The following is a 26,770-nucleotide window of genomic DNA, read 5'->3' on the forward strand; positions in this document are numbered from 1 at the left end:
TTAAAATTTGATTTGTATTAATATTTTAAATGAACTACTAAAATTTTATAGTTTTCTAATAACATACTTTTCAAATAATATATGAACTAAAGGTTATCATATACTATTATAATTTTGTATATAAAAATTTTAAACAATATATTGTTGATAGCTTCAAAATAAATAAAAATATAATATATAGTTATAGATATAAAAGTTTAACATATGTTCATAAATTTATTTTATATAAAATATTATATATTTTTTGAATTTAAACATATTTTAATGATGAGTGATAATTTTATTAAATGAAACAATTTAATTTTTTTGTTTGTTTACCTAATTAATATAATATAACACTTCTATTTTTTATATAGTGCACAATATAAATATAGAATTTATAAAAAAATAGTATATAATTTTCATTTCCGTGTTTTATACTAAAATTTTAGTTAACATTGATTTATAATAATATTATATTACTAATTACAAAATTAATTAATATGTTATTTTATAAAAATCTTTAAAATTTTAAGTAAGATTTTTTTAAACTATTTCTCAACAGATTTTGTTATAATTAAAAATAAAATAAAATTCAAATTTAGAGCTGATTTATTATTAATGTATTAACTAATTTTTTTAAGTGGTCTTGCTATGATTTGTAATGGTGGATAAAAATATGATCCTAAATTAATAGATTAGACTTTATATTGTTAATTTCAATTTTCTGGATTATATGGTCCAGATCTTTCAAAGCTCTATGCTAAATTTTACCACAAAGAAAAAAAGCTCTATGCTAAATCCGCTCCACGAGACTACGACCCTATGACTTAGGCGTACTTTGGTCAATTTAACTCAAAAGCTTCGTACGCACGCTGACTGTCACACAGGGTTGAAAATAATCCATTTTATTTTTTTGAACAAGGCTTGAATAATCCATAAAAGCTAATTCATTATAGAGTCCTCTGCTTTGCCTGTCGGACAAGAGGTAAGAAGAAAGAGGCGAAAGTAAATGTTTATCTGTTTCCAGTACTGTCGCTTTGTTTTTTTATTATTATATCAGATGCAATTTATCCTCACAAACCCTAATTTGCAGAACCGATCTAGCTTTCAAGAGACAATGTTGCCCGAGAGTGAGAACCGAGAAAATCTCAGCAGCCCTAGCTTCATTAAGTCTTTGTCTCTAGGACAAAACTGGAAATCTAAATCCATGGTAACTCTCTCTCTCTCTGTTCTGCTCGAAAGTGCTTTGTAACAAGTCGTCTTTCCAGTTGATTCTTCTCTTTTCTCTCGATGTTGTTTCTGAAAATGTAAGAAGCTAGACTTTGATCAGACTCTAGTTGATGGTTTCATTAGCTCTTGGCTCATTTTTCTGCTGGTGTTGATTTTAGTTATTTTTATACCTTTTTCTCTGCATTGCTTGACCTACAAACCAAGCTTTTAAATTCATGTTTTGCTGCTTATGCTTTGCACTGGAAAGTTATAGCTTTCAGTCTCATGTTTTCTCGTCTAATATCAGTATTAATAACATCTGATTTGTGGCTCTCTTAAGAGGATTTTTCCGGAAGAGTTTGTGAGAAGCGCTGGTGAGGCGTTTGTACACAGGGTGGTGCTTTGTGTTCTCTGGAACAATTCCTGGCAATGTTGGCTCCAGCAAGACAAGAATGGTCTGTTTATGGTCGAAGAAGATTGGGATGAGTTTGTGGATGACAACCTTTTAGATACAGATGATATCTTGCTCTTCACACACCAAGACACGATGTATTTTCAAGTGAGAATCTTCAAGAAAGATGGGAAAGAGATCACTTCAGTACCTCTTGAAGGTGAACCTGAGACTCAACCATTTCACCAGGAGACAACCCCTGCCTATGCCTCTGGTAAAGACCATTGAAACAAATCATACTCATGCTCTTCAAACTCAAACCTATTATTTTCATTTTACGGCTAAGAACTGACTCTTTTTTTTTTTAATTGTATTTCTCGTCTGAATTTTCAGCAAATGGAGGAACAAGTAGCCGAGCAAGAAAGGGTTATGCTCATGTCGAAAACCCTAAGCGATACCTCTTAAATCCCAGAAACCCTTACTTCGAGAAGACGCTAACGAAGACGAACACAGTTCTGGTAATAGTTGTAGCATGTTAAGTTTCTTTGCAGACTTGGCTTATGTCTATTTGCTTCTAATTCAGACTTGTCCGTTTTAATGTTTGAACAAGTAGTATGTGAATACGTGGGTGATTGAGGAGTATGACTTGGAGTTTAGTCCTCCTAATACCCACATGCACTTCCTTCTTCCCGATGGAGAAACACTCGATGGCTACACCAAGGATTACGGCGGTTCACATAGTTTCCTTGGCTGGGCAGCTGTATGTGAAAGGTGCAACTTGAGAACAGGAGACACTGTGGTTTGTGAACTTGAACTCTCAGGACGTGTGGTTGTAGCTGTTAGAGTGCATTTACTCGATGAATGACAAGTCAACTCTACTCTCCTTGTTAGTCAGGTCTCTAAACATTAGTTTTAACCCAACTTATTGTAATGTTAGATGTAATCTCTATGTTGGTTTAACCAATTTGTAACACTAAAAAATGTGATCCTTATAACAAACTTGCAAATGCTAAATTTTTTGTTCTTTTGCTTTTTGGTCTTACTCGCATAGTACATATTTTTCTTTGCTTTGGCTCTACTCTTACATTCAGCGCATATATTTTTCTATTAAACCATGCAAGACCCTCTGCATTATCATGTCCACACGATTCTATGCTGCTAACTCAGAAAGAGATCCAAAATTACAGTTATGAAGTCATTGTTCCTAGTTTGATTGCATACGTAAATGGATTGCTATAGTTCATCTTTAAGAGAATGGTTTTGATGCAGAATTATCAGATTTTAATACAACGAAACAGTCAACAACACTGCGGCAAAAGATCCTATTGACAGTGGAATATTTCAGATTTTAATTGAATAAAATGTTATATCATTTGTATTCCAGAGTGCCCCTTTAGGTTATGAAAATTTCAACCTAAACCCATCATCTACTACAATTATTACTTAAGCAGACAAGTGACAAAAAAAAAAGAGATTTGAGTTGATCAGGGAAAGCTTATCTGCGGGAAGACTTTGGCTTGAGCCTCTTGTAAGCCATGTACGTGACAGCCGCCGAGAGAGAGTACCTGTTTTCATCAGACACAGACACAAGCACATCTCTCTCATTAAACCATAGCACAATCTAAGACAAAACAATTCCAAGAACAACTCATGTATCTGTATGTAGTTACCATGTTAATGAGTAATTGAGATGGTCCTGTGGCATGACTTTACTGCGGATCAAAGTGTTCATGTCCCTGGGGACAGGATACGGTCTACTCCGATCTATGTCTTCATGAACGTCCTCTACGTATATTGTGTTTTCAGGAAGACCTATGGCTCGAGCCATTGCGGGAACGTCTACATAGAACCACTGCCCGGTGCTTGGATCATTGGCTGGAACAAATATGCTCGGGTTCTCCCCTCCCCTAATCACACCAATAACTTCTACAGGCTTAACCGTTGGCACATCCTCCTGCAAGGTTTCAGTTTTCACAAGACATAACGTGTGTAACAAGATTTGATAAAGACGCAAAATGAAAGAAGTTTCTGAACAAAAGGGTTAACTAACAAGACCAACCTTAGTAATCACTGGCGTCTTAGACCAAAACTTCCACCAGGAACTTTGTTCATGGGAGAGTGGTTTAGCTTTTGTAGACTCATTTGTAACGAAGTCAGCCTCAGTAGATTCTGTTGACTTCTCCCTCCAACTTCGAGGAACCCATCCGCGATTCACCAGAATAGGCGACTGCATGCTAGTTGACAAAAAGTTGATTTTTCAACAACATGGACGAATGGTTATAGAAAGACTTAAAAGCAAGGAGAAAAGATCATTACCCTCACCTATCCAGGTCACCAGGGATTGGCATCAGAGGCGTGATAACATAGAATCCATTTTCAGTCACTCCGGATATGGACCTAGACCGTGGACCCAGATAGATAGACTTTTGCTCGTCAAAAACACCCTTGCAACTAACTCGTCTAAACTCCAAGGCATCCGGATTCTTATCCGGAGGATGTTCTGTATTTAGCTTCATAGGTTCCATTTTCAACCGCTGTTGTTGGTACTCCAGCGTTTTGATCTACGTTAACAAAGAGCGAATCAAGCTTTAAGGTTATACTCAGCCAAATAATGACAAATGCACCAGCTTCAGCAACAATTCAGAAGATAACAAATAGGAAACAGAACAGAACAGAAAAGAAAAATGCAATCAAGACATGGGAGCAGTAGATGCATTATAAGGGCTCAAGCAATTCGCAATCTATCAGAGTGCCATTACTAACAGCCCAACATCATTGTGATACACAACTCTCATTGAAACTAATGTACATGGCGGGGCACACAACACATTTGCTTATACATAGATCAGTGTGTGTCTAATCAGAATGTCCACAAGAGAGTGTTAGCAGGATTACAGATGACAGAACACAGATCTCACTACTTTCCCCCATTACAAAAAAACCACAAGTATTGGTCTGAAGCTCCTCAATGCTTAAGACACGTATAAAAAATATACAAAAAAATTCCAGCTAAAACAAACTCCAATCAAGCTAGAAACACCAAGGAGAGGACAAAGGTGAAACCTTTACTGATTCTAAAGAGCTCAAGAAGAAAAAAAGACCAACCTTTTCATCCCTTCTATCGATTTGCCATGATCCGAGGCCAAAGGTAATCACACCAGGCAAGAACAACAGCAACCGTGACCAATTCGACCTTCGTTTCTTATCTGAAACTAACAAAAAAAGGCTCTCAATTCGCTATATACCAACCTAGAGCATTGGGAGAGATAGTATGGCTGATGGCAAACCTTGCGGTGTAGCGGGGGAACTCGTCTGGGTTTCAAGCGCGGCGACGGCGGAGAAGTGGCGTAGCCGGAATTGTCTGTGAAGGGAATGGGAGGTGGAGCACACGTGGCTGTGAGGTTTCGATTTCGTTAGGAGTTTAGACAACGATGTCGCCATCTTCGTCGTCGTCTCCCCCCAAGATTTTTGATCGCCGGAGAGAGTTAAGGGTTTTTGCTAGATTTGCAGAGCTATGATCCTCTGCCTTCGGGTGCATCTAAGCTCCGGTGCTCACCACATTCCATATGCTTTCTATTTTTAGATTTCATGTTTAATTTTTTCCTAACATCTGTGATTGTGACCATATGATGATGTAAAATAAACTTATCTTATTTCATTAATGTAGAAGTGTTTAGCAAATACATTTTGAAATAAATAGGAGACAAAAGTGGTTTTACATCATATAACTTTTCTTTCAAACCTGAAACATCTTTTGGATGTTTTAAACACGCACAATCGAAGCCCTATTGAGATGAACATGGACCTGTTAAATGTCACTGCTCAGTGTTTGAATAAAAAGTGGTATTGGGTTTATCTTGAATAAAAAAGACACTAAAACATTCCAGAGGAAATGCTTGACGTTGCGTTTATCTTCAGTGACTGATCCGGTATGTACCTACGACCTGCCACCACAAGCCCATTTAGTGTTTCAAACAGGAGCATCTAACGTTTTGAAGATTCTTTATCAAAGAAAGAAAAAGAAGACGAAACATTATGAACATTCTACAATGAGCATTTGGTGTTGAGCCATTAAACAGGAGCATCTAACACTTTATGATTAGGACTCACATCAACCCATATTGAAGATTCTTTATCAGCAAATAAGAAAAATCATTTTGAAAATTCTACAATGAGCAGATCATTATTTATTTTCGAAACTTTACTTGTTGATATGGATGTTTTCATGGAAAGGGAGAAGTGTTTGTGTTTACCTTTCTCCTTGACGTGGACTTGGAGAGTGTCAAGAGTGATTATGCCGTCAGTCAAAGGGAGTAGCTCTAGCTTGATCGTCGCTGTAGATTTCGAAGGAACGCATCTGACGCATTTAAGAAAGTAAAACCAAGGTTATCAATTTACAATGGTAACAGCCTGAACTAAATCATGTTTGGCATTTTAGGTTTTACCCCAAGGGAACTCGACTTTGTAGCCAGAGATGTGTACACCCTAAGCCGCTCTTCGGAACAACATCTGAAGGGTTGTTGGAAGAAGCAGAGTTCATTTCGTCATTTGTTGTTGTCTCTGTCCTTGTCGTCTCCAGTGGCATTGAGGGTAACGATTGCACTTTACGCCTTGCTGTTGTGTTGCGTTTCTCGCTCTGTACCCTCTCTGTGAACTCCGAGAACCCTAGGAATGGGCTTACAGGAGAGGTAGGCGTGGAATTTAGGGACACCACAGACGGAGGCGATGTGAAGGATGCTGGAGCGAGAACCGTTAATGACAGATCTTCAGGTGTCAGATTTGATGCCTGAAGAGTTAATATCTGAAACCAGTAGAGAATATAAGTATGAGCCACAAAAACAAAATAATACATTAAAGTTATTTGCCGAATGCATTTTCATATTTAACTTCTAGAGATAGTCAGAGAGAGAGAGAGAGAATGACCTGAACAGGTAGCTGGGAGGCTCTCCCATGGGGGCCACAAGGCTCTCCTGACATTTCAGAAGCAACAGAGATCATCAGATCCCTCGAAACTCGTGGTCTCCACTTTGTCCGCTGTTTGAAAAACAGCCTTGATTCTGAATCCAACCAAGAAATGAAAAAACCATTGAATAAACAAACATGGCTACAAACCACAGCAACGGTGATCTACCTGTGTAGTTGCATCGACACGACACCATAACCGCATACTGATCACCACTTAAACCGCTCCCCTTTCTCTCAAAATTTACAGACGGAAGAGACAAACTCGATGATTTGAGTTCTTTCCTTGCAGCAGAGGACTTCACATTACTCCCAACAGAAAAGGCAGGTCTCACGATGAATGAGTGCTCCTCACCTTTCCTGAAACGTTAGCAAACTGTGAGTTAAATTACTGAAGACTTCTGAAACCTACTGGTCGTTTAAACAAACCTGAGAGTCAAATTCGGCAAACTATGCTCGTTTCCCGCTTCAATACATGCGATTGGTACTGTACAAGGAGAAGCACTCTTCCCTGCCTCTTCAAAAACAATCGTTATTGCGTCAATGTATATCACAATATCTGGAGTGTGCGTAGGAGCAACATTCTTAATCTGAACGCAGAGAAGATCATCTGTATTGCAGTCAGTTGCAAATGAATTGATCTCAATAGGCTGAATGATTTCGAGTTTCCTCCTCCACCTCCTGCCGGGAACGCAGATGCCTTCCAGTCCACAGCGAACAGAGAACCTATCACGCTCCAAGGGAACACCCCGGAAAGATAAGAGCTCTTCAGTCCCAGGCTTCTGACCGTTTCTTAACGTTTGAGCTGAGTAACTGTCCCAGTCTTCAATGTCAAACGATGGTTTAGAGCTCTGTGTTTTCACTGATCCGGTAACCGGTGCAGTGTTCGGCGGCAGAGAAGACATGGAGTAGCTTCTAAAATGGCCGAACGAGAAGAGCTGAGAGCTTGAGGCGGAAGAGAGCGCTGGCTTGTGTGCACTGCTGCTGAGACCTGGGCTAGAGCTTATAGGAGGTGGCAAAGAACGTGGTTGCTGAGAAATATTGTTATCCAATGGTATCAACCACTTTAAGAGATTCCCATATGGATCCTTGTGTTCATGATCCGAGTCAGAAAGTGGGTCCCTGTCCTGATGCTTCTCAAACTGCAGTATCTCAATGACTGGTTCTTTGGGACAGTCAACGATGTAAACTTGTAAAGAGACCTGCACCCTTCCAAACAAAGGTGTTGAGTAAGAATCAGTAACTTAAATCAACAACTTAGAAATTAACAAAAAGTACTATCACAATACCACTATGTCTCCATTGGGTAAGGCGCAGCATTTAGCTCTACTCCTAGCTACACCTCCAGCAACATCAGGATCAAACTCCCCTCTATCCACGAAAGCACTAACACAAGTTCTCTTTTCATCTCCCTCTGAGGCCATAGAGCTTTTCTTTGACCAAAGAGGCTCGCCAGACTCAGCAATCCTAACGAAGAAATGAGACTCCTGAAACCTGGAAAGCAAGTCTTCCGTCCGTCTCTTGTGATCTTCCATCCTCAAGATCGATTCACCATCTTTGTGCCCGTTCTGAGCTGCGAAATGGCCGTCAGGGTTCCCTAATGGTATACTCTCGTAACTCTCCCCGTCAGAGATATCTCCGTTTTGTTTGTGAGAGGCTTTTCTGTTTACAGTTCTGCTCATCACCTCGGCCACTTTGAAAGGAGTGATGATCTCTGTGGCTACTTTACTGTCGGATAAGCATGCTAGGATTTGAATCTGTTCCCCTAAAAGTAGAAAAATGTCACTGAAGTTACAAAATAGCTAAAATGATGAGATGGGGTTGAGAGACAGTGCCATACCAGGAAACACAAAGGAGCGATCTAGGGACCGTAGTGACTGAATATCAACTGATTCCGACCAGTTGTCAGGGATCTCCTCTGTAATAAGAGATCACCAACCACACCACATTAGGACAAGTAGAGAAGACAGTTACTTTTAAAAAAATCAAAACTTGTACTTACTATATGGAATTGAGATCCATCCTTCTTCCTCAGATACATCTGAGAATCTGTCGATACCAGAGACATCTGTGTTTGCATTTGACTCTCCATTTCCATGGTCGTCTCCAGATCTATCTAAATGATCCTCTAGGGATGGATACTGTGGGAAAGGCTCTTCGGCTCTTTCCAAAGTTGCTTCAGGCGGAGGTTGAGGAAGCGGTGTAGGTGGTGGTGGTTCGCTCACCGGGGGACGATGAGTAGCGGAGGAAGCAGATCGGAGCAAGAAATTCATTCCTCAGAAACTGCATCACAGAAGAGCCAAAGTTAGTCAATTTTTTTGTAAATTCATTTGTCGTCAAAATTCCAAAAAAAAAAACAAAATTTTGAATCTTTACGGAGAATTAAAAAAAAAAAAAAGTTGAATCCGAGAGAGTAAATAGACGAAATCGATCCAGATCAAACTTACATGAAGACTCAGAAATTGGAGAGCTTCAGCAACGGTAAAAAAAATGCAGCTTCGAGAGGATAACTGATGGAGATCCTCCTCAATTCGATCTGTGGTTTGCCCCTGAGATCTTCGAGAGAGAGTGTCCGACTCCGACACAAGGAGTTAATTAAGCGAAACACAGCTCTATTCCTTAAACTTGAACCACTGGTCAGTTTTATTTTATGACAAAACCCCCTAAACAGAAAGGAAAAAGAAAGCATTTTATTTCACCTCAAATCATTTTAAAAAGAGAAAAAAAAAACATTTCAAGTGTTTTGCTTTAACTAAAAACTGTAATGATTTGGAGTTAATAACTTAATGAGATGGAAATAATAAAATAAATTTTGAAGATTAGATTAGGGGATAACCAAGTCTGTAAATGTAATTCAGTAATGAACACCAACTCACTTTTAAAGATAAGATTTGATTGATTTTGAGCCTCCTCTTATGGCGGCAAACCGAGTATTTTTTTATTGCTGAGATTATGGTTTGTCACATCAGGTTTCCATAAACAAACCTTGTAGCCTAAGGTAACATCTTTGGACTTTGAATCAAACAAATCCTAAATGTTAGTAAAATTTAAGCATGCTCATGGGAAAAACACATGAGTAAACGAAAATAGATACACTGAGAGGAGTTAAGTTAAACCAAGGGAGGACAACCTAGTAGTTTCAAGAGGAGTTAAGTTAAACCAAAGAAGGACGCCCTAGTAGTTTTAAGGAAGTTTTGGCTTTAATACAGATTCGGATTCGAATCCTGTTGGTCATTGGGAGCAAAATTTTATCACTCGGCCCCGGGTTCCTTTAGCGTCCGGTGACCGAGACGTATTCTGGCCGATAGCATGGTTAGATACGGATACTCACCGCTAATCTGGACTTATTTCGATAGAGGCCAGGATACTCTCCGGGTTATTAAGAAAAATAATTAAGCTAACGACACTTGTAATTATAAAGACATTATTAAATGCATTGAAGTTAACGAGTAGCAATCACCACTACCAATCTAGTACTACTGGATCAAACAAATGAGTTTAGCTACCTAGCCAAAAAATCTGAAAGGCCCAATAAGGGGAAAATAAGCTCATTAGCTTCAGGGTTCACGAAGCGTACAATTAGGGTTTTCAAGATGTAGCTGTCAATATATAGTACACGCCCATATCAAGAATGTGTCATCGATAGTTAGTTTAGTTAGTCTCTGTAAAAGTCTCTGCGTCTATGAATTTTATTTTATCGAGTTGATACAAGGCAGTACGTCACTGGGCGCTTGAGAAAGTGGTGCTTCAGTCCTTTTAGCTGCCAAAATAGACGGGAGCACTAATGCTTTCGTTTGCCGTCTTCCCTCGGCTTATGAACTCTGTTGCTCCCACATTAGCCTCTTCCTCCTCACCTCTATTTTTAGAGAAACAAAGGAAACCTAGTTATGATAAATACCTGAAAATATGTGTTTAATCGGTTTTTTAGAGAGAAGAAAACCTCATTCAATCTATGTGTTCTAATTATTGCAGATATTTCTTTAAAAATGACCCAGTCGTAAACTTATCATGTCCTCTGATGTTGGTGCCATTTCCTTGACATGGTTTCATATTATCATATTTGATTCATTGACGTCCATAGTTGAGAAGCTGCCCTGTCCATTCCTTTGTCTGGCCTCGTTCACCTCTGACATACTATGAATTAGCAAAACTGGTGTAATAATTTAATATCGCATTCCTAAACGGCTTTTCCATATTGAGACAACCCAACTGAACTGATCGAAGAATGATATGTACAAAAAATAAAGAAACCAACATTTTCTACAAATTTTCCAAGTAGTTGTTGCATTCGGCCAAAATAAGATGATCGAAGTAATACAACTATTGAGAAACTCAGTGTATGTAGCGATAGAAGAAAAAAAAGTTACACATGTATAAGCTAAGAATAAACTCAGCGTAACCAGAGGAAAGGAGAAAAAGGAAAATTCTGTAACAAAAAATACAATAACCTAAAAACCACCAGAGTATCACTGCAAATGAGATTAGGTTGCAGAGCTGAGAGAAGAACTTATGCATTCAGACATTGGTGTGCGACAATCTGTTGATGACTTCTTGTCTAAGCAATATGGCGATAGGCTTGTGACCCTGCAAAACCAAAAGTGTGAGAGATCGTTAATTGGTTTCGTCTATGAAGAATTGCTGTGTGTACCTTTCTTTGCGTTTCTCTAAGAATCTAGCTATAGATGCTTTCCGAGCCTGAGGTAAAGCCACTGCATAAGAAACATAACCAGAATGAAGCTACATCCCATACAAATAGCAGTAAAGCTAGGCGAGTTTAGTTAGCATTAGGTATAAAAAGACTTTGGTTTACCTATTTTACCTGTTTGAGGTACATTGGCAGAACAAGAAGCTGCCACTGAAGAGTTGATATTGGATGCGTTAGTTTGGTTGCTGAGGTATGTTGTTGTAAAGTCTCTTGCTGCTTTAGCTGCTCCGAACCCATTTGAGCTACTTCCAGCTTCAGGGCTGAGATAAGAGACTGTGGGCATGAAGCTAGGAGGCATAGCTGAAGAATCAACGGAGGCACGAGCATGATGGACCACTTGTTGATGAGTTTGTGGTGGTGAAAAGACTTGTGGCATAGGGGAACCGTTTCCAGCAAGTAACATTATCGCCTTGGCCTGTGATGGAGGAATGATATTAGTAAAGCAAATGATTAAAGCACATATGGGAGAAAGTGATTTGAGTTACCTTTTCAGGAGATATGTCATTATAAACACAAACTGAACCGGCATAAAAGATGGTCAACTGAGCAGGTGATGATCCTGATGGCTTGGAAGAACATCTGACAAAAGAAGAAAGTTGAGTCAGCCATGAAATAGATTATGTTACTTCAATTCATGATATGATGAATAACAAAGAAATGATAGAAGCAGTGGGTACGTACCTAATATCAGTTGTCCCAACAATGGAACCTGGAGGAGGAAGGACTGATACTGGAGGTGCCATGATAGGAACTCCTACCAAAGGTTGCGAGTTTACGCTATTGTTGATGAAGCTTGTTCCTCCTGATGCATAATGAGACTGGAGACTCGGCCTAGACATGGAAACTGAGATAGCTTCTTCATGTTGTTTGGAACTAGGGAACATCCTAACTCCCTGAAACCAAAAAAAAAACATAATATAATTGTAAGGAAACTGTTTAGACTGAAGCTTATCTTACACTCCAAACAAATCACTAAGTGTTGATCAATCAGGAATCACAAAAGAAACTTGTTCCAAACTTGACCTAATGCCACATGGGTCTATAAACTCCAATCAATCTGATAATTGGTATACATAGGTATTGATATGGAAAATACCTGAACAGAACTGTAAGGAGTGCTCCGGTAGGAGGAATCATAAACATCAGCTACGGATGATGGCATGAAGGAACCAGAGTGTGGCAGATGATAGTTTCCAAGGTTTCTATGTCTGTTTTCTTGGGATGGCCTGAAAGTTAGAAACTGAGGAGAAGAAGTAGCAGAGGCTTTGTTTGGGAATGACCACTTCATTCCTCTACTCGGGGCTGCAAAAGGAAACGAAACAAACGAACTACATCAGTTTAAAAGTCAGACATGAAGTGGTTACCGTTAAACCATAAAGTCTCGAGATCATACAAATAAATTTTCTCTTATGATAAAGATGTCACCAACTATGTGATAAAGAAACCGATACTGTTTACAAATTCAACGAGGCAACAAAACCACCTTTAGAAACCATGTCCCAAATAAATAAATAAATAGACAATTATTCAAAATCATTATATTTTATTACTATTACTATTTATTTAATTTAAAATTAAAGAGAGATTCAACTTTATACATAACACAGCACATGGTCGATGCACTACTTTTATGGAATGCCACGTTTTGGCTAATAAGAAAACAAAGTGGACGTAATTTGTTTATTCATCGTGGTGAGAAAACTATTAATTCTCATTGTACATTCAGTTATATATTATTGATTATAATACCCAACACCACTTTCACTTAATCAACACACAATCAAATATTTAATCATCGAATATAAATAATCTTAAAACTTTTTCAAAAAAAAAGTGAAAATTATCTGTATACTAATCTACTACCAACCGTCTCTGTTCTCTATGTTTTTGTCTCTACTCAATCTTTCTTTTCCAGCATTTTACGTATTCGTTTCTAAAATAAACTAATACTTTTCTCGGTTAGTATCAGACTCATGAAAACAAAATTTCTCCCTAGAGTTTTGATTGTGTCGACCTAAAAAAAACAAGCTTAAGATATGTACGACCTAAAACATGTGTTTTCACCGGTTCCTAAACAAAGTAGGAGTAATACTAATTTCATAAAATTCCACAGTTCGTTTCCCGAGAAAGCTAAGGACAATGTTCTCCTCCAAGAGACAAACTGACAATCCAATCCCCGACCAAACAACAAAGTCAGGTTAAAAAAAAACATATTCTCAATCTAGTAGTAACTCCTTACAAATAATTAATCCAGGATCCACAACAAATCGACTAATAAGGTTGAAGAATTTAGTCCAACAGAGAGATTTAAAATTAACCTGAATCTCTGGAGCTTTCACTGGTTTCCTCCTTCACAGTGATCGGTGAATTTTTTGAACCCAGCCCGAGAAAATCTCTCTCCATGTTATACAAAGCCGCGGAGCAACCACAATGATTCGATCTCAAACCTCGAGCGATTAGAAAACGCCGGAATCAAACAAATATCGGCACGAAGAAAAAGCTTAAAGGGTCACCGGAAAAAAGGAAGAAATGAGAATGACGGAGGAAAATGAAAAACGTGGGATGAAGTTAAACACACACACCGAGTTTTCTCTTTTAAAGCATCGCATGAGGCATGTGAACACCACGATTTTATTTATTTATATAAATTTTTAAAATTTAAAAATAAACGAAAAAGATTCCTTTTTCTCCTTTACCATTGGCGCAAAAGACCACTACAGGTTTGTCCGGTTCCGTCACTGGATATAGACGGTCTTAAAGCACGTGCGTCGTCGTGAAGTGCGATTTATGCGTGTGGCATTTATTTTAGTTGTCCGACACGTGTTGAGTCACGTGGGTTATTTTACGAGCTCCAGTCAAATTTTTAACGTGAATGAATCACGAGATGCGAAGCGCCAATTTAATTAATTTACTTTTTTAACTTTATTCGTAACAACATGCGAAATTGTCGGCTGACTCGCGAATGGAGCGCGTGTGTCGCATGCGTTTGTTTTACTGATTTTCATTAATTTTTAAAAGTATTAGTAATTACTATTATTACTTCCTTGCACGTTGTCTTGACCAAGAAAAAACATTTGCACGTTTAATCATTTTCTGCAAACAAAAAAAAAGAGAAAAAGTTACATATTCTGTGTATTTTATAAATGTATAGTTTAATCCTCAAATCACCGGATATAGTACTAATAGTTTAATAGGGGGAAAGTGTCAATTACGGTCGTGCCAAATACGACCGGAACCAAAAGTCAATGCTAAATACGACATCAACTCAACTATAATTCAAAAAATTATCTAAATTTTTTAAAACATGCTTAAATCTACATTGATTCTAACTGAAGTTAGTCAACTATTAACAAGATAAAACAACTTCGTTTTTGGTATAAAAGAAAAAATATCAATTTCGACCCCAACAATTTTAGTCGTGCTACTGCTAAATACGACTCGAACAAATGGTTACTGCCAAATATGACCTCAACTCAGTTATAATTAAAAAACTATATGAACTTTTTAAAACGTACATAAATCTACATTGACTCTAACAGAAGTTAGTCAACTCTTAACAAGATAAAACGACGTCGTTTTGATATATTTAAACAAAAAAAGGTTCATTCCGAAACTCAGAGCCATGCCATGATACCCTTTAAAGGAGCACACTAGCAACCATGCTAAAATGCCTCTTAACATTTTTGAACAAAATATCACAAATATATAATATTAACTTTGATAAATAAATAAAATCCACTTAAGTTTAATAGTTAGAAAAAAATTATATAAGATTTTCTTAAATAGCTTCAAAGATTTAAGTATATTTAATATTATATAATTATAAATATTTTATTATTTATATTTTAGTTAAGTTTATTAAATATATGATAAGCAAAAACCATGTTAATGTATTTATATAAATCAGAAACAATTATCACCAAAGTTTTAAATTTGATAAGATAAAGGAGAATAGTAGTTTATATAATTTCAAATCTGCAATAATATTTCAAAAAGTTACTTTAGTTTAGTTGTTAGTGTGTCTCTTTAAAAATGTATCATAATACATGTTTTATCTTGTCAACAGTTGACTAATTTTTGTTAGAGTCAATATAGATTTAGGCACGTTTTAAGAAGTTCGGGTAATTTTTCTTTTAATTATAATTGAGTTGAAGTCGTATTTGGCATTGACCATTTGTTTGAGTCGTATTTGACACGACTAAAATTGTTGGGGTCGAAATTGGTATTTTTCCTCGTATATCAAAACGACGTCGTTTTATTTTGTTAACGGTTGACTAACTTCTAGTAAAGCCAATGTATATTTAGGCACGTTTTAATAAGTTCATATAGTATTTTTGAATTATAATTGAATTAAGATCGTATTTTGTACTGACCATTTGTTCGGGTCGTATTTGGCATGATTGAAATGGTTGGGGTCAAAATTGACACTTTTTCTAGTTTAATACACCATGTGATTATGTCACTACTCTAATATTCGATAACTCTAAAAATTGTTATTATTGTCAGTGTACTTTTCTTACAACTTTTGTTTATGTACTTCAGTAATATAAAAGTTATAAATTCTTTTGGACTAGTTAGTAACATATATGTTGCTTAAACTATACTACTATAGTCGTATTAGTGAAATTATTGGCACCAAACGAAATGTTTTTAAAATATAGGTAATTTACTTAAACGAGTCGTTGACATCGTTTTGTTGAATATTTTATATTTGATGCATGTGGTCCTGTTGAGGAAATTACGCCATTTTTTTTTTTTTTTTGAATTATACAGAGGTATCCTGGCCTCACAGAAGTGATCCAGACTAGTCACGTGTTACCACGTGTCGGTCCTCTGTCCCTGGCGATGCCGAAATGTTAATTCCCCAGTGGCCGGGATTCGAACCCAGGTGGCGGTACTTACAGCTGTAAGCCCTTTACCACTAGAGCTAGAAGCCCCGGTTATTACGCCATTTCGTGCGTCATTTCGTGCGTCACGTTCATGTTGATTTAGGCTCCGAATGGTAATCAGTTTCTCGACCCGCAGTTAACAGTAACAAAAATCTTTATATATATCTTATATCTATACATTTTTATAACTGTTAGAACATCACCGCAATTAAACTGCTTGTCCCGCACCGCTCAACCCGCAGTCACTATTCAGAGCCTTAGGACGTATAACCAATGCACAACGGTAGCAGATGCGAATGGTTGCAATTTTAAATTGTTTTAAAAATTTTTGCATGATTGATATTGCAGTTAAAAATTGGTGCGTTTGCGGAATACTTATGACTAGTTAATTACCAAATACAACAACAGTTAAATAATAAATTAATAATATTTATATTTTATATAATTATAAAAATATTAAACATCATAATATTATAATAACTCTAAAATTATATTTATATATTATATTTTTATTTTCAAAATTTATAATATAAATTAAAATATAATAGATATATTTTAGTATTTCTATTATTTCAATCTAAAAATTTTAATTTTAATTTTTGTTTTTGTTTTTCTATTGTTTTTAAAAAAAAAAAAAATTACTCTTCCGCACAAACTTCAATCAACTTTTGAATTTAAGAGATTTAAAACAGTTTTAAGCGGTTTAGAGCAGTTTTAATAATTGTTGCAAAACACCAGTTATTTTGTTAGTAAAATTATACAATAGTTAACGTTTTGAAATGTTTTAATATAGGAAGAAGCTTTAAAAAAAAATAGAAAATTGAAAAGCAGTCAAGCAGTACACCACAACTTGCCGATCTCTCAGCACGATAATATCGTTCTTTCGAGTCTTGGGGAAAATATAGCACACGTCATTTTCTCCAGCCTTTAATCATATATTTTCTCGATATATAAAATATTCATCGATATGAAAGTAACCACGATGCAGTTTTTTAAAAACACAACATTCCATATAATATAGATAATAAGATCAGATCAAAAGTGGACCTACATAGAGAAGATGATATCAAAAGATGCTACAAACGTATCTTTCACGGTTTGCTCCACGTTGAACATCCAAGTCCAATGATAGAGAGGAATTACTAATAAAGAGTTGTTTCCGATATCTTGAATTGCATGAATATTCCTTTTGTTGGACTAGTTTTTAGCTTGTTTTTGTTTGAAATGGTTGATTTTTAACATGAGAGTAAATTTCATTAGGTTTCTAGCTTTACGAGCTTTTCATTTTAGTAAACTCAGATATTGCTAACTCTTTCAAACATATATCCAGGGCCGTCTCAAATTAATTTTAGATCCTGTTCAAAAAATTATTAATCGTACATTTTATCAAGTAATTTAAAATTTTAATAATTTTGTCTAATTTTTTTTTAATTATAAGTTCTAAATTTAGTATTATATCTAAAATTTTAAAGTTTTTTACCATAATTTATCTATTTATTTTTTTTTTAAATTAAACTTTTTATTTTTATATTTCGGGCCCTGTTTGACCGTTCTACTTGCACGTGCTGTTAGACGGCCCTGCATATATCCATTAGTTCTTTATATCATAATAATCGAACTCGGATATAATTGCTGAGAATTGAAAAAGGTGTTCAAGTGATCACTGATCAATACAATTGCCTTGGAATATATTGTGCATGCAGTCTCTTAGCTAACCTACATTAAGATCTTCGAGGGAGGTTGGCAACCTTCTAAAAACCCTTGAGAAGTATAAATTTTTGTTCAGTGAAAGTACAACAAAAAATTAGTTATCGATGGAATCGTAGGAAATGGATACTATTATCTTACTGGATTTGGCTCGACGATATGTAGCCATCCAAGGATCCATTCAAGCACCAAACTCAAGAAGTATATAGCTGGTTCTAGTTTGTCGCCAAAATATCTACCATTTTTAGAACATATACCTACTTGAAACATCAAAATATTGGAGGTAAATATTTCAAGTAGTTAGTACTATATATTGTCAAGAATCATATGTCTATATAAATGTTTCTTAGACTAATATTTTTAGGTATCTCAAAACGTAATTGACCAACAACCAACGAGGTCGTTGTTATCTAAATTTAGTTTTCCACACGTTTACAGTTTTTTTTTGAAAAACAACTTAAAATCAATCTAAACTAAAACAAAATAGTGAAATCAGTGCTAGATATATAAACCAAACCATACAAAACGATTTATTTCCCATATATATAGATCCAAAGTGTTTACTGGTTAAAGTCCACCACGGCCAATATGTTTTATTTTGTCGTTTTGATAAGTCTATTACTATTATTATATTTCTTTAAAAACTTTTATTTTCTGAACGGGTCCAGAGAAAATAAAGGGATATTATACGGAATCATCTAACGAATGTTAGATATGAACAATATTTAAAACCTAAACTGAAAAATGTGACATTTTGAGGTTGGTGCTTGAACAGATCGATCCTTGGATGGCGCGATGTTCTAGGATGGCTCGTCGCCTTTCTCGTATAAGGAAAGAAAAGAAAGAGCTTGAGATGCTTCTATTGTCATATGCGGAAGTGATGTTTTCGGGGTTTTTCTGCGGATGTTTCTTATATGCGGGTTGTTATCTAGTGACTGTGACAGATCCTCCACATTTAGTTATCTTTCGGAGGCTTTTCTTGCTAACCATGGGACTCTTTTTCGGCTACTGCACCGTTGAGACAGCCGTAGACATTTGTATCCTTCAACGTAAGAGGTGGGGAAGGGATTTACCAAAACGTAAACGAAAGAAGCTGAGAAAACTCATGGGCCAAAGTGATTTTGCGCACTTTGAAATTTGGAAAAGGATGGAGGATTCAAGGAAAGGTAAAGCTGAAGATGAAGAAGACTGCCCTATTTGTCTCGAACATCTCAACGGAGGTTTAGGTTATATTAGGCTTAGAAATTGCATGCACAAATTTCACTCTCGTTGCATCGATAAATGGCTTTTTAAGTGTGCTCGCTGTCCTCTATGTCGTTCTCTTGCATGCCGTAACAACTACCTATGAGTTTGTTTATATATGCTTGTTGGCTAATGCTATGGCTTACGATTAATGACTGTTTTATTTTATTTATCTTCTTCTCTTTTGGTTTTCCAATTTCCATATCTTCATTCGTATTCTAGGAATTTGTTAAGTACGAGAGATATTTCAGAGAATTTATTAAACTTTATTTATCTCAACCGTGTTCATATATATGTCAAAGGATCTTTAAATGTGTTACTATTCAGTTTTACTCAAATATGACTATGACTTTGTAGGTAGTTTCCATTATGGATTTATGTATCACTCCCACAAGTAGAACTGGGTTGATGATATATATGTATCTTCCAAGGTTCTAAAAATCGGTCTAGGTGCCGCCTAGGCCGGGCCTCCCGGCCTAGACGGCAACTCATTTATATCCGATTTTTTTTTTAAATTCTGATTTATATGATTTAAATTGGTTTAAACTGTTCTAAATCGGTTTAAATCGATCTAAATTTATCTAAATATGTTAAATTAAGAAAAAAATATTATTATAAATCTATAAATTTGTCTAATTTTTTTTGTGTATTTAATTTTGATAATTCATCACAATAATTTTATAACTAAACTGAAAAACTAAAATATGTTATATAACGTATAAATATATAAAATAAATCAACACTTTGCTAACGCCTAGGCCCCGAATAATCCGTCTAATCAATACTCTTCTATAAAGCGCCTAGTTACTGATTTTTAGAACATTGGTATGCTCTTTGAGTTTTACGCTGTCATGTTTGAACCAATATACGAGTGATAAACAAGAATGAGGGAGCGAGATTTTGAGATTTAAGGGGGTGGTATTGAATCAAGGAATGTAATTGAATTTGAAAGAATTCTTAAGTAAAAACTTTTGCAGTATTTTAAGAGATTTAATGAGATTTTAATGCATTTATCCAATTCTTTTTATGATGGATTTTAAAGGAATATACATTAATTTGATAGAATACTAATTCCTCTAAATTCTATAAGATTTTTGAATCTTTGTATATTTAAAAAGTTCACGAAATTATTTATTAATCTTAAAACTGAAAGAAAAATAATAATTAGCACTACATTAGTTTATTGATTGTAACAATATACTTTTATTAGTTCTTTCACATACATACATGCAAATATTTATTTTATAAAAGTAGATTATATGATATATAAACACGTAAATGATTAAACATATAAATACAGAAATAAAAACTCATGATATACAAAGATTTATGAAATAATAAATGGAGACTATTGGAAAAAACGCCATGAACTAATGATAAAAAAAAAACTAGTATACGCCATGAACTAGTAGTTTAACGTTTGGGAAAAATATTTTTTTTCTAGATGGAATTTTTGCTTTGTGAATAGATATGCAGTGCTCTATATATATAGGAGAAGTGATCTAGGTTTTGTTTCTTTAGAAATATATAAGAACTATTTTATAGGGATTTATATGAGAGATAGATCTAATTAAAAAAAACGTTTTTAAAAATGCTACGTACTATTTTGTTGAGATTTTATGATATATTATTTGATTAGAATATATTGTCAACAACAATTTGAATTTTTGTAACTAGTATTTTATAATAAATGCTATTTTGTAGGGATTATGTTATTTTTCTTTTGTTATTACTTGAGTTCGTGAAATGCAGAGGGAGAAATGATAGGTTGTGTTTTCCTACGCTCAAAGCAAATCTCTCCATATAGGCAAAGAATTGTTTCTTTACATTTCTATAGGATATTTTCCATTAAATTCTTATCAAATGACATTACTACAAAATCTCTCAAATATTGAATAACAATATAATTTAAAGTAATTAAAAGAATGATTACAAATGCTTAATCCAATAACACAAGAATTTAAAAGAATTGATGAAATCAATAACTGAATAACAGTGGAATTTAATGGAAACTTAAATTCCTTCTAATTCTATCAAATTTCTAAATCCAATACCCCCACCTTAAAGGGGTCGATTTCGTATCATTTCGCAGTTGACAACAACTATATTTGAGTTCGATATATATTTTTTTATTTAAATTATTGGATATGAGAATAACACCATGCTGGGTCTAATTCACATTCAAGAGTAAAGCATAATCATATACCTACTTTAAACATCTAAATATTTCAAGTAGTTAGCACTATATATTGTCCATAATCATATATCTATATAAATGTTTCTTATACTAATATTTTTAGGTGTCTTAAAACCGAAGACCAACAACCAAAGAGGTCGTTGTTATCTAATTTCACTTCGGAATTACTAAATTAAATGTGGTTTTACATACGTTTACAGTTTTCTAAGAAACAAACTAAAATCAATCAAAACTAAAACAAGTCAAATCAGAGCTACATATATAAAAACAAACCATACAAAAACGAAGCAGAAGTTTAGTTTTCATTTTGATTATTTTTTCCCAAACAGTATCCAAAAATCACTCATTTTACATCGGAGTACACTAGTCGGTTTGATAAGTTTATTATTATATTTGTACAAAACTTATATCCTCGGAACCGGTCAAGAGAAAATAAAAGGATATTATACGGAATCATCATCTAACATGTTAGATATGAACACTATTTAAAACCTAAATTGAAAAATGTGACATTATAAGGTTGGTGCTTGATCAGATCCTTGGATGGCTCGACGTTCTGGGATGGCTCGTCGCCTTTCTCGTATAGAGAAAGAAAAGAAAGAGTTTAAGATGCTTCGATTGTCATATGAGGGTGGATGTTTTCGGGGTTTCTCTGCGATGTTTCTTATATGGAAGTTGTTATTCCGTGATAGAATCCTCCACATCTGTTACTTCGGGGGCTCTTCTCTCTAACCCTGGGCCTCTTTTTCGGTTATTGCGCCGTAGACATTTATATCCTTGAACGTAAGAGGTCGGGAAGAGATTTACCAAAACGTAAAAGAAAGAAGCAGAGAAGATTCATGGGCAAAAGTGTTTTTGCGCGCCTAGGGTTTGGAAAAAGATGGAGGAGTCAAGGAAAGGTGAAGATGAAGAAGACTGCCCTATCTGCCTTGAACATCTCGACGTAGGCTTTTTGTTATATTAGGCTTAATTAGAAGTTAGAAATTGCATGCACAAAGATAAATGGGGTTTTAAGGCTTTAAGCGTTCACAGTGTCCTATATGTCGTTCTCTTGCATGCCGTAACTGCTACTTGTAAGTTTGATTATAGATACATAGCTAATCCCCTATATATTATTTAAGGAGTACTATAATTAATTAACCTTGAGTTCATGTGTGATTTACACGAGTGTCATTTCTTAGGTGTCATTTTCACAAGCTCTCTCACAACAAAATTTTAAAAATCCTTAATCAACTAGACAATTTACAACAAGTGCCATTGGTCATTTTATAAGCTTTACCTTTATATATATATATATATATATATATATATATATATATATATATATATATAAATAACTCATGGACTCATCGATAACTCTTTATATGCACCATGATAGCATATTTTATAAAAATGTCTTCATACTAATGCATTTCATATTTCATGTTCGATATTATTGTTGCATTCTATCATATTCGGTCAATTATATATACTTGGAACGCTAATATATATATGAAGTTATATGCATATTTTGTGATTCGGAGATAAACTTTGCATATGTTTGAAATACCTCAATGTTAATCAAAAATAAATAAATAAAAATTTATATGTTTAGCTTAATATAATGCATAAGCTCGGACCATATAGTAGTTTATTGCATGAAAATGAAAAGAGAAATGTTTACATTAAGTCGCATAGATATGATGCATATAATTGACCGAAAATAGATCTACAATAATTGCTTACGGTTTTGTAAATTACACCCTTTTAAACATGTTTTACATGAAGTCGCTGTCAAATTAGGTATCTTCTTCTTCGATTTTACGTTGCATGGTAATATTAGCATAAAATACAATAATAGCTATAAATGCAATTAAATTTCTTTTAAAATTCGATTTTACTACATTGACTAAATTTACTACATGATTTTCAATCATCATAAATTTTATAATAATTGCTTACGATTTTGAATAATAATTCCAATCATCATAAATTTTATAATAATTGACATACTAGCTATAAATGCAATTAAATTTCGCAATAATTCGATTTTACTACATTGACTGAATTTACTACATGATTTCCAATCATCATAATTTTTTTAATAATTGCTTATGGTTTTGAATCATAGTTCCAATCATCATAATTTTTTTAATAATTGACTACATGATTTATTCACGATTTTAAACTGATTGGAATTATAAGAGCAATTTAGGATTATAATTCCATCACCATAAATTCGATTTCAAAGTGATTGAAATTTAACATTAATTGTAGATTAATTATGTTTGCATATATAAATAGGAGTTCATCATAGCTACATGTACTCACAATTGTCTCATTTTCAAAACTATTATACCACTACATTCAATCTATCAAAAAATCATGGCATTGTTTAACTCGGTTGCCGACTTGAAGCCCTTTAAGACCACGTGGAGAGTGATGGTGGATATTGTCAGAATGAGGTAATGCATTTCTTTTACAATTCACTTAAGTCATGTGATTAATATGCCTTAAGGTTTTAACTTTTTTAATGCTCATAATAAGATTGCAAATGAGGAGTTTTGAAGATATTATTCATCGGAGATGTTTTTCTCAATTTTAATTTACTTTTTTTTAATTATATTGTGTTCCGGAAGGATTTATTATTCTATTGCTTATGTTTTGTTTTATCTTTAATTCATACTTGATTTTATATTAGTTTTTGCTTTTTTTATGGCTTTTATTGACTCTTTTTCGCTACCTATAGGACAAATAAACTATAACATAAACAAGTTAAAAAAAATCAGGTTTTATTAGTTAGTCTAAATCGGTATTTTAGTCTAAACCGTTATCTCTATAATATTATTTGAGAACTCAGATTCTTATGTGTCACTCTCACGTTAACTCTCATGATGGTTGATTACACTGATACTAGGTGATTTTTCCGTGCTCATGCACGGGTATAAATATTTTTAAAGTAAATATATTATAATAATTGATTACTACTTACATTTAATATTAAATTAAGTTATAATTTATATGCATAATTTATATTAATAATATTATATGCATAATTTATATTAATAATATTATATTACTTTAATTTTTATATATGTTATATCTAATCGGTTTTGTTGTTTTTTAGTCGATTTAGTCATCATTTGGGTAAATTAGATTGCATATATGAATTAAACTGTAATATTTTTTATTCTATATATTAAAATTTTGATTAATTTCTTATTTACATTTAGGTGGTTGTTATCTTAGATATGTAAATATATTTTATGAAGATTATGTATAACTTAAGATATATTGTGCTTAGAATGAAAAAAAAAAAACTAAAGTGTATGATTCCAAATTACATAAATTAATATAACGAAACGATAATATTCTGAAGTCTCATTTATATATATATAAATTTTACAAAAGAACTAAATTGTAACAGTTGGTTAATATTTTATTTTCATTTTTAATATTTTTTGAGTTATATTTATAAAATAAATTACTATTCTTATAAAATTATATAATTTATCGTAGTTAAATCTATGATTTTAGATATAAGTTGGATTAGTCGAATCATTCATGTTGTGAGTATATTGAGTTACATATATTCTTTCAAATTAAAAATGAAGTATAGTTATTTTTTATTATAATTAAGTCAAATGTGCATGTATTTTCATAGCATTTATCAAATTATATGTTGATGTTTTCTAAAAATATATTAGAAAATAAAGGATGATCAATATGAAGTTACATGCGTAAGTAGCTGATACATTTTTGAAAGCTCATGTGCACATATCAGTATTTACAATAATTAAAATATTTTAAAAATTCTAAATAACTTTATGCCTTTGATTTATTGAATGGAAACTAAAATTTATTTGAATAATCTTGAAAATGAGAATTCAGATTTGCTTTGGTATCCACAAATACAAAAACATAAAATTTAAAAGCATATTTAATATTAAGAAAAAATAACTTTAATAATGATAAAATATAATATATCTACCTCATTAAACTATTTTGCAACTATTTGATCAAACGATGTTTATTTTAGAATTTTCTTTTTAGTTTTTTTTAATATCTCTTAAAAATAAGCAGTAAAATATTGTGATTGTATTTAAACTAATATTATATAAGTAAAATATAATTTATCGATATTTTTTGCTGTAATTGAAAGATATTATAGTCAACTAAATTTATGAAACTCTTAAAAATAAGCAGTAAAAAAATTGTGATTGTATTTAAAATAATATTATATAAGTAAAATATAATTTACCGATATTTTTTTGCTGTAATTGAAAGATATTATAGTGAACTAAATTTATGAAAAATAAATAAAAATTTTCAATATTACTAATTATAAAATATTTTTAGATAATTAAACATATATTAGTTTATGTTACTTAATTATTTTATGTAATCATCTAAAAATATTTTTATTAATTTTAACTTTTTGTACTGTTTAAATTATGTTTTAGAAGAAATAATATTTCTGTTTCTAATATCAAGATTATATGTGAAAATTGTTTTTAATGAAATAATGTTATATAGAAATTTATAATTTTCATCTAAGAAAATATAGATATAAAGAAAGTATTTTATTAGTTCAAAATAATATTTTATGTTATTTAAAAATATTTTTTAAATGTAATATTACTATTTTGTGAACTTTTCATTTTTTATGAAAACATATTATATATACATATATTTTCGTTTTCAATTCTTCTTTTTTTTTAACTTAATAAAAAATTTCCTTTTTATTATATGTGTACATTTTTGAAATTTTTTAAAAAGAAAACTAAATAAAATAATAAATAATAATATTTTAAATGTAAGTTAATTCATTAAGGGTAATCAACCGTCGTGAGAGTTAACGTGAGAGCGACACATAGTAAACTGACTTATCAAATAATATTATAGAGATCCTTAATGAATTTAAAATATTTCATTTAAAATATGATTATCTATTTTTTATTTAGTTTCCATTTTAAAATTTTTCAAAAAACATATACATACAATAAAAAAAGGAAAATATTTATAAAGTAAAAAAACGAAATCAAAAACGAAAATATATGTATATATAATATGATTTCATAAGAAAAGGAAAGTTCACAAAATATTAATATTACATTTAAAAAATATTTTTTAATAGCATAAAATATAATTTTGAAGTCATAAAATACTTTATTTATATCTATATTTTCTTAGATGAAAACTATAAATGTGTATATAATGTGATTATATTAAAAACAATTTATACAGATAATCTTGATATTAGAAAAAATAAATATTATTTATTTTAAACAATAAGAAAAAATCCAAAGTAATAGAAATATTTTTATATATCTATCAATTTTCTTAGATGATTACATAAAATAATTAAGTAACATAAACTGGTATATGTTTAGTTGACTAAAAATTGTTTATAATTAATATTATTGAAATTTTTCATTTATTTTTCATATATTTAGTGGACTATAATATCTTTCAGTTACAGCAAAAAATATCGATAAATTATATTT

General features: G+C 33.0%; 4 protein-coding genes across 7 annotated transcripts; 1 reads left to right on the forward strand and 3 right to left on the reverse strand.

The window, feature by feature from the left end:
* Positions 1–517: 517 nt before the first annotated feature.
* LOC103838918 (B3 domain-containing protein At5g25470-like) lies at positions 518–2,614 on the forward strand. Of its 2 annotated transcripts, XM_009115376.2 has the most exons (5): positions 518–987; positions 1,076–1,192; positions 1,532–1,856; positions 1,976–2,100; positions 2,196–2,614. In XM_009115376.2, exons 2-5 carry the CDS (start codon positions 1,100–1,102, stop codon positions 2,445–2,447), a joined length of 795 nt encoding a protein of 264 aa, XP_009113624.1. In that variant the 5' UTR covers positions 518–987; positions 1,076–1,099; the 3' UTR covers positions 2,448–2,614. The 2 variants fall into 2 exon arrangements, with proteins under 2 accessions (XP_009113624.1, XP_018510844.2); XM_018655328.2 differs by having other exon boundaries at positions 519–1,192.
* A 278-nt stretch (positions 2,615–2,892) lies between these two features.
* Positions 2,893–5,095, reverse strand: LOC103838929 (surfeit locus protein 1). 2 transcript variants are annotated; one of them, XM_009115388.3, is made up of 6 exons: positions 4,870–5,095; positions 4,688–4,788; positions 3,905–4,143; positions 3,642–3,816; positions 3,253–3,536; positions 2,893–3,147 (listed from the first exon to the last, which is right to left on the reverse strand). In XM_009115388.3, the coding sequence occupies exons 1-6, from the start codon at positions 5,021–5,023 to the stop codon at positions 3,078–3,080; spliced, it is 1,023 nt and encodes a 340-aa protein (XP_009113636.1). In that variant the 5' UTR covers positions 5,024–5,095; the 3' UTR covers positions 2,893–3,077. The 2 variants fall into 2 exon arrangements, with proteins under 2 accessions (XP_009113636.1, XP_009113630.1); XM_009115382.3 differs by having other exon boundaries at positions 4,688–4,794; positions 4,870–5,068.
* A 125-nt stretch (positions 5,096–5,220) lies between these two features.
* LOC103838942 lies at positions 5,221–9,235 on the reverse strand. The gene is made up of 10 exons (XM_009115397.3): positions 8,992–9,235; positions 8,547–8,827; positions 8,385–8,462; positions 7,834–8,309; positions 6,974–7,746; positions 6,714–6,904; positions 6,506–6,639; positions 6,028–6,383; positions 5,836–5,939; positions 5,221–5,526 (listed from the first exon to the last, which is right to left on the reverse strand). Exons 2-10 carry the CDS (start codon positions 8,815–8,817, stop codon positions 5,456–5,458), a joined length of 2,454 nt encoding a protein of 817 aa, XP_009113645.1. The 5' UTR covers positions 8,818–8,827; positions 8,992–9,235; the 3' UTR covers positions 5,221–5,455.
* Positions 9,236–10,770: 1,535 nt separating this feature from the next.
* On the reverse strand, positions 10,771–13,883 carry LOC103838951 (protein TIFY 6B). 2 transcript variants are annotated; one of them, XM_009115417.3, is made up of 7 exons: positions 13,568–13,883; positions 12,346–12,551; positions 11,931–12,142; positions 11,735–11,828; positions 11,355–11,664; positions 11,193–11,253; positions 10,771–11,128 (listed from the first exon to the last, which is right to left on the reverse strand). In XM_009115417.3, the coding sequence occupies exons 1-7, from the start codon at positions 13,650–13,652 to the stop codon at positions 11,026–11,028; spliced, it is 1,071 nt and encodes a 356-aa protein (XP_009113665.1). In that variant the 5' UTR covers positions 13,653–13,883; the 3' UTR covers positions 10,771–11,025. The 2 variants fall into 2 exon arrangements, with proteins under 2 accessions (XP_009113665.1, XP_009113672.1); XM_009115424.3 differs by having other exon boundaries at positions 11,364–11,664; positions 13,568–13,869.
* Positions 13,884–26,770: the final 12,887 nt, after the last annotated feature.

The sequence above is a fragment of the Brassica rapa genome, chromosome A01 (genome assembly GCF_000309985.2).
Source record: "Brassica rapa cultivar Chiifu-401-42 chromosome A01, CAAS_Brap_v3.01, whole genome shotgun sequence".
NCBI lineage: Eukaryota > Viridiplantae > Streptophyta > Magnoliopsida > Brassicales > Brassicaceae > Brassica > Brassica rapa.

Coding starts and splice junctions, on each gene's coding strand:
- LOC103838929 (XM_009115382.3), bottom strand. CDS start 5,023: ATGGCGACATCGTTGTCTAAACTCCTAACGAAATCGAAACCTCACAGC. Junction 4,795..4,869: donor TTCCCCCGCTACACCGCAAG/GTTTGCCATCAG, acceptor TTTTTTTGTTAG/TTTCAGATAAGAAACGAAGG. Junction 3,537..3,641: donor AGACGCCAGTGATTACTAAG/GTTGGTCTTGTT, acceptor GAAACCTTGCAG/GAGGATGTGCCAACGGTTAA.
- LOC103838951 (XM_009115417.3), bottom strand. CDS start 13,652: ATGGAGAGAGATTTTCTCGGGCTGGGTTCAAAAAATTCACCGATCACT. Junction 12,552..13,567: donor TGAAAGCTCCAGAGATTCAG/GTTAATTTTAAA, acceptor TTCCTTTTGCAG/CCCCGAGTAGAGGAATGAAG. Junction 11,665..11,734: donor ATGACATATCTCCTGAAAAG/GTAACTCAAATC, acceptor CCTCCATCACAG/GCCAAGGCGATAATGTTACT.
- LOC103838942 (XM_009115397.3), bottom strand. CDS start 8,817: ATGAATTTCTTGCTCCGATCTGCTTCCTCCGCTACTCATCGTCCCCCG. Junction 6,384..6,505: donor CCTCCCAGCTACCTGTTCAG/GTCATTCTCTCT, acceptor TACTGGTTTCAG/ATATTAACTCTTCAGGCATC. Junction 5,940..6,027: donor CAAAGTCGAGTTCCCTTGGG/GTAAAACCTAAA, acceptor TAAATGCGTCAG/ATGCGTTCCTTCGAAATCTA.
- LOC103838918 (XM_018655328.2), top strand. CDS start 992: ATGTTTATCTGTTTCCAGTACTGTCGCTTTGTTTTTTTATTATTATAT. Junction 1,193..1,531: donor ACTGGAAATCTAAATCCATG/GTAACTCTCTCT, acceptor GGCTCTCTTAAG/AGGATTTTTCCGGAAGAGTT. Junction 1,857..1,975: donor AACCCCTGCCTATGCCTCTG/GTAAAGACCATT, acceptor CTGAATTTTCAG/CAAATGGAGGAACAAGTAGC.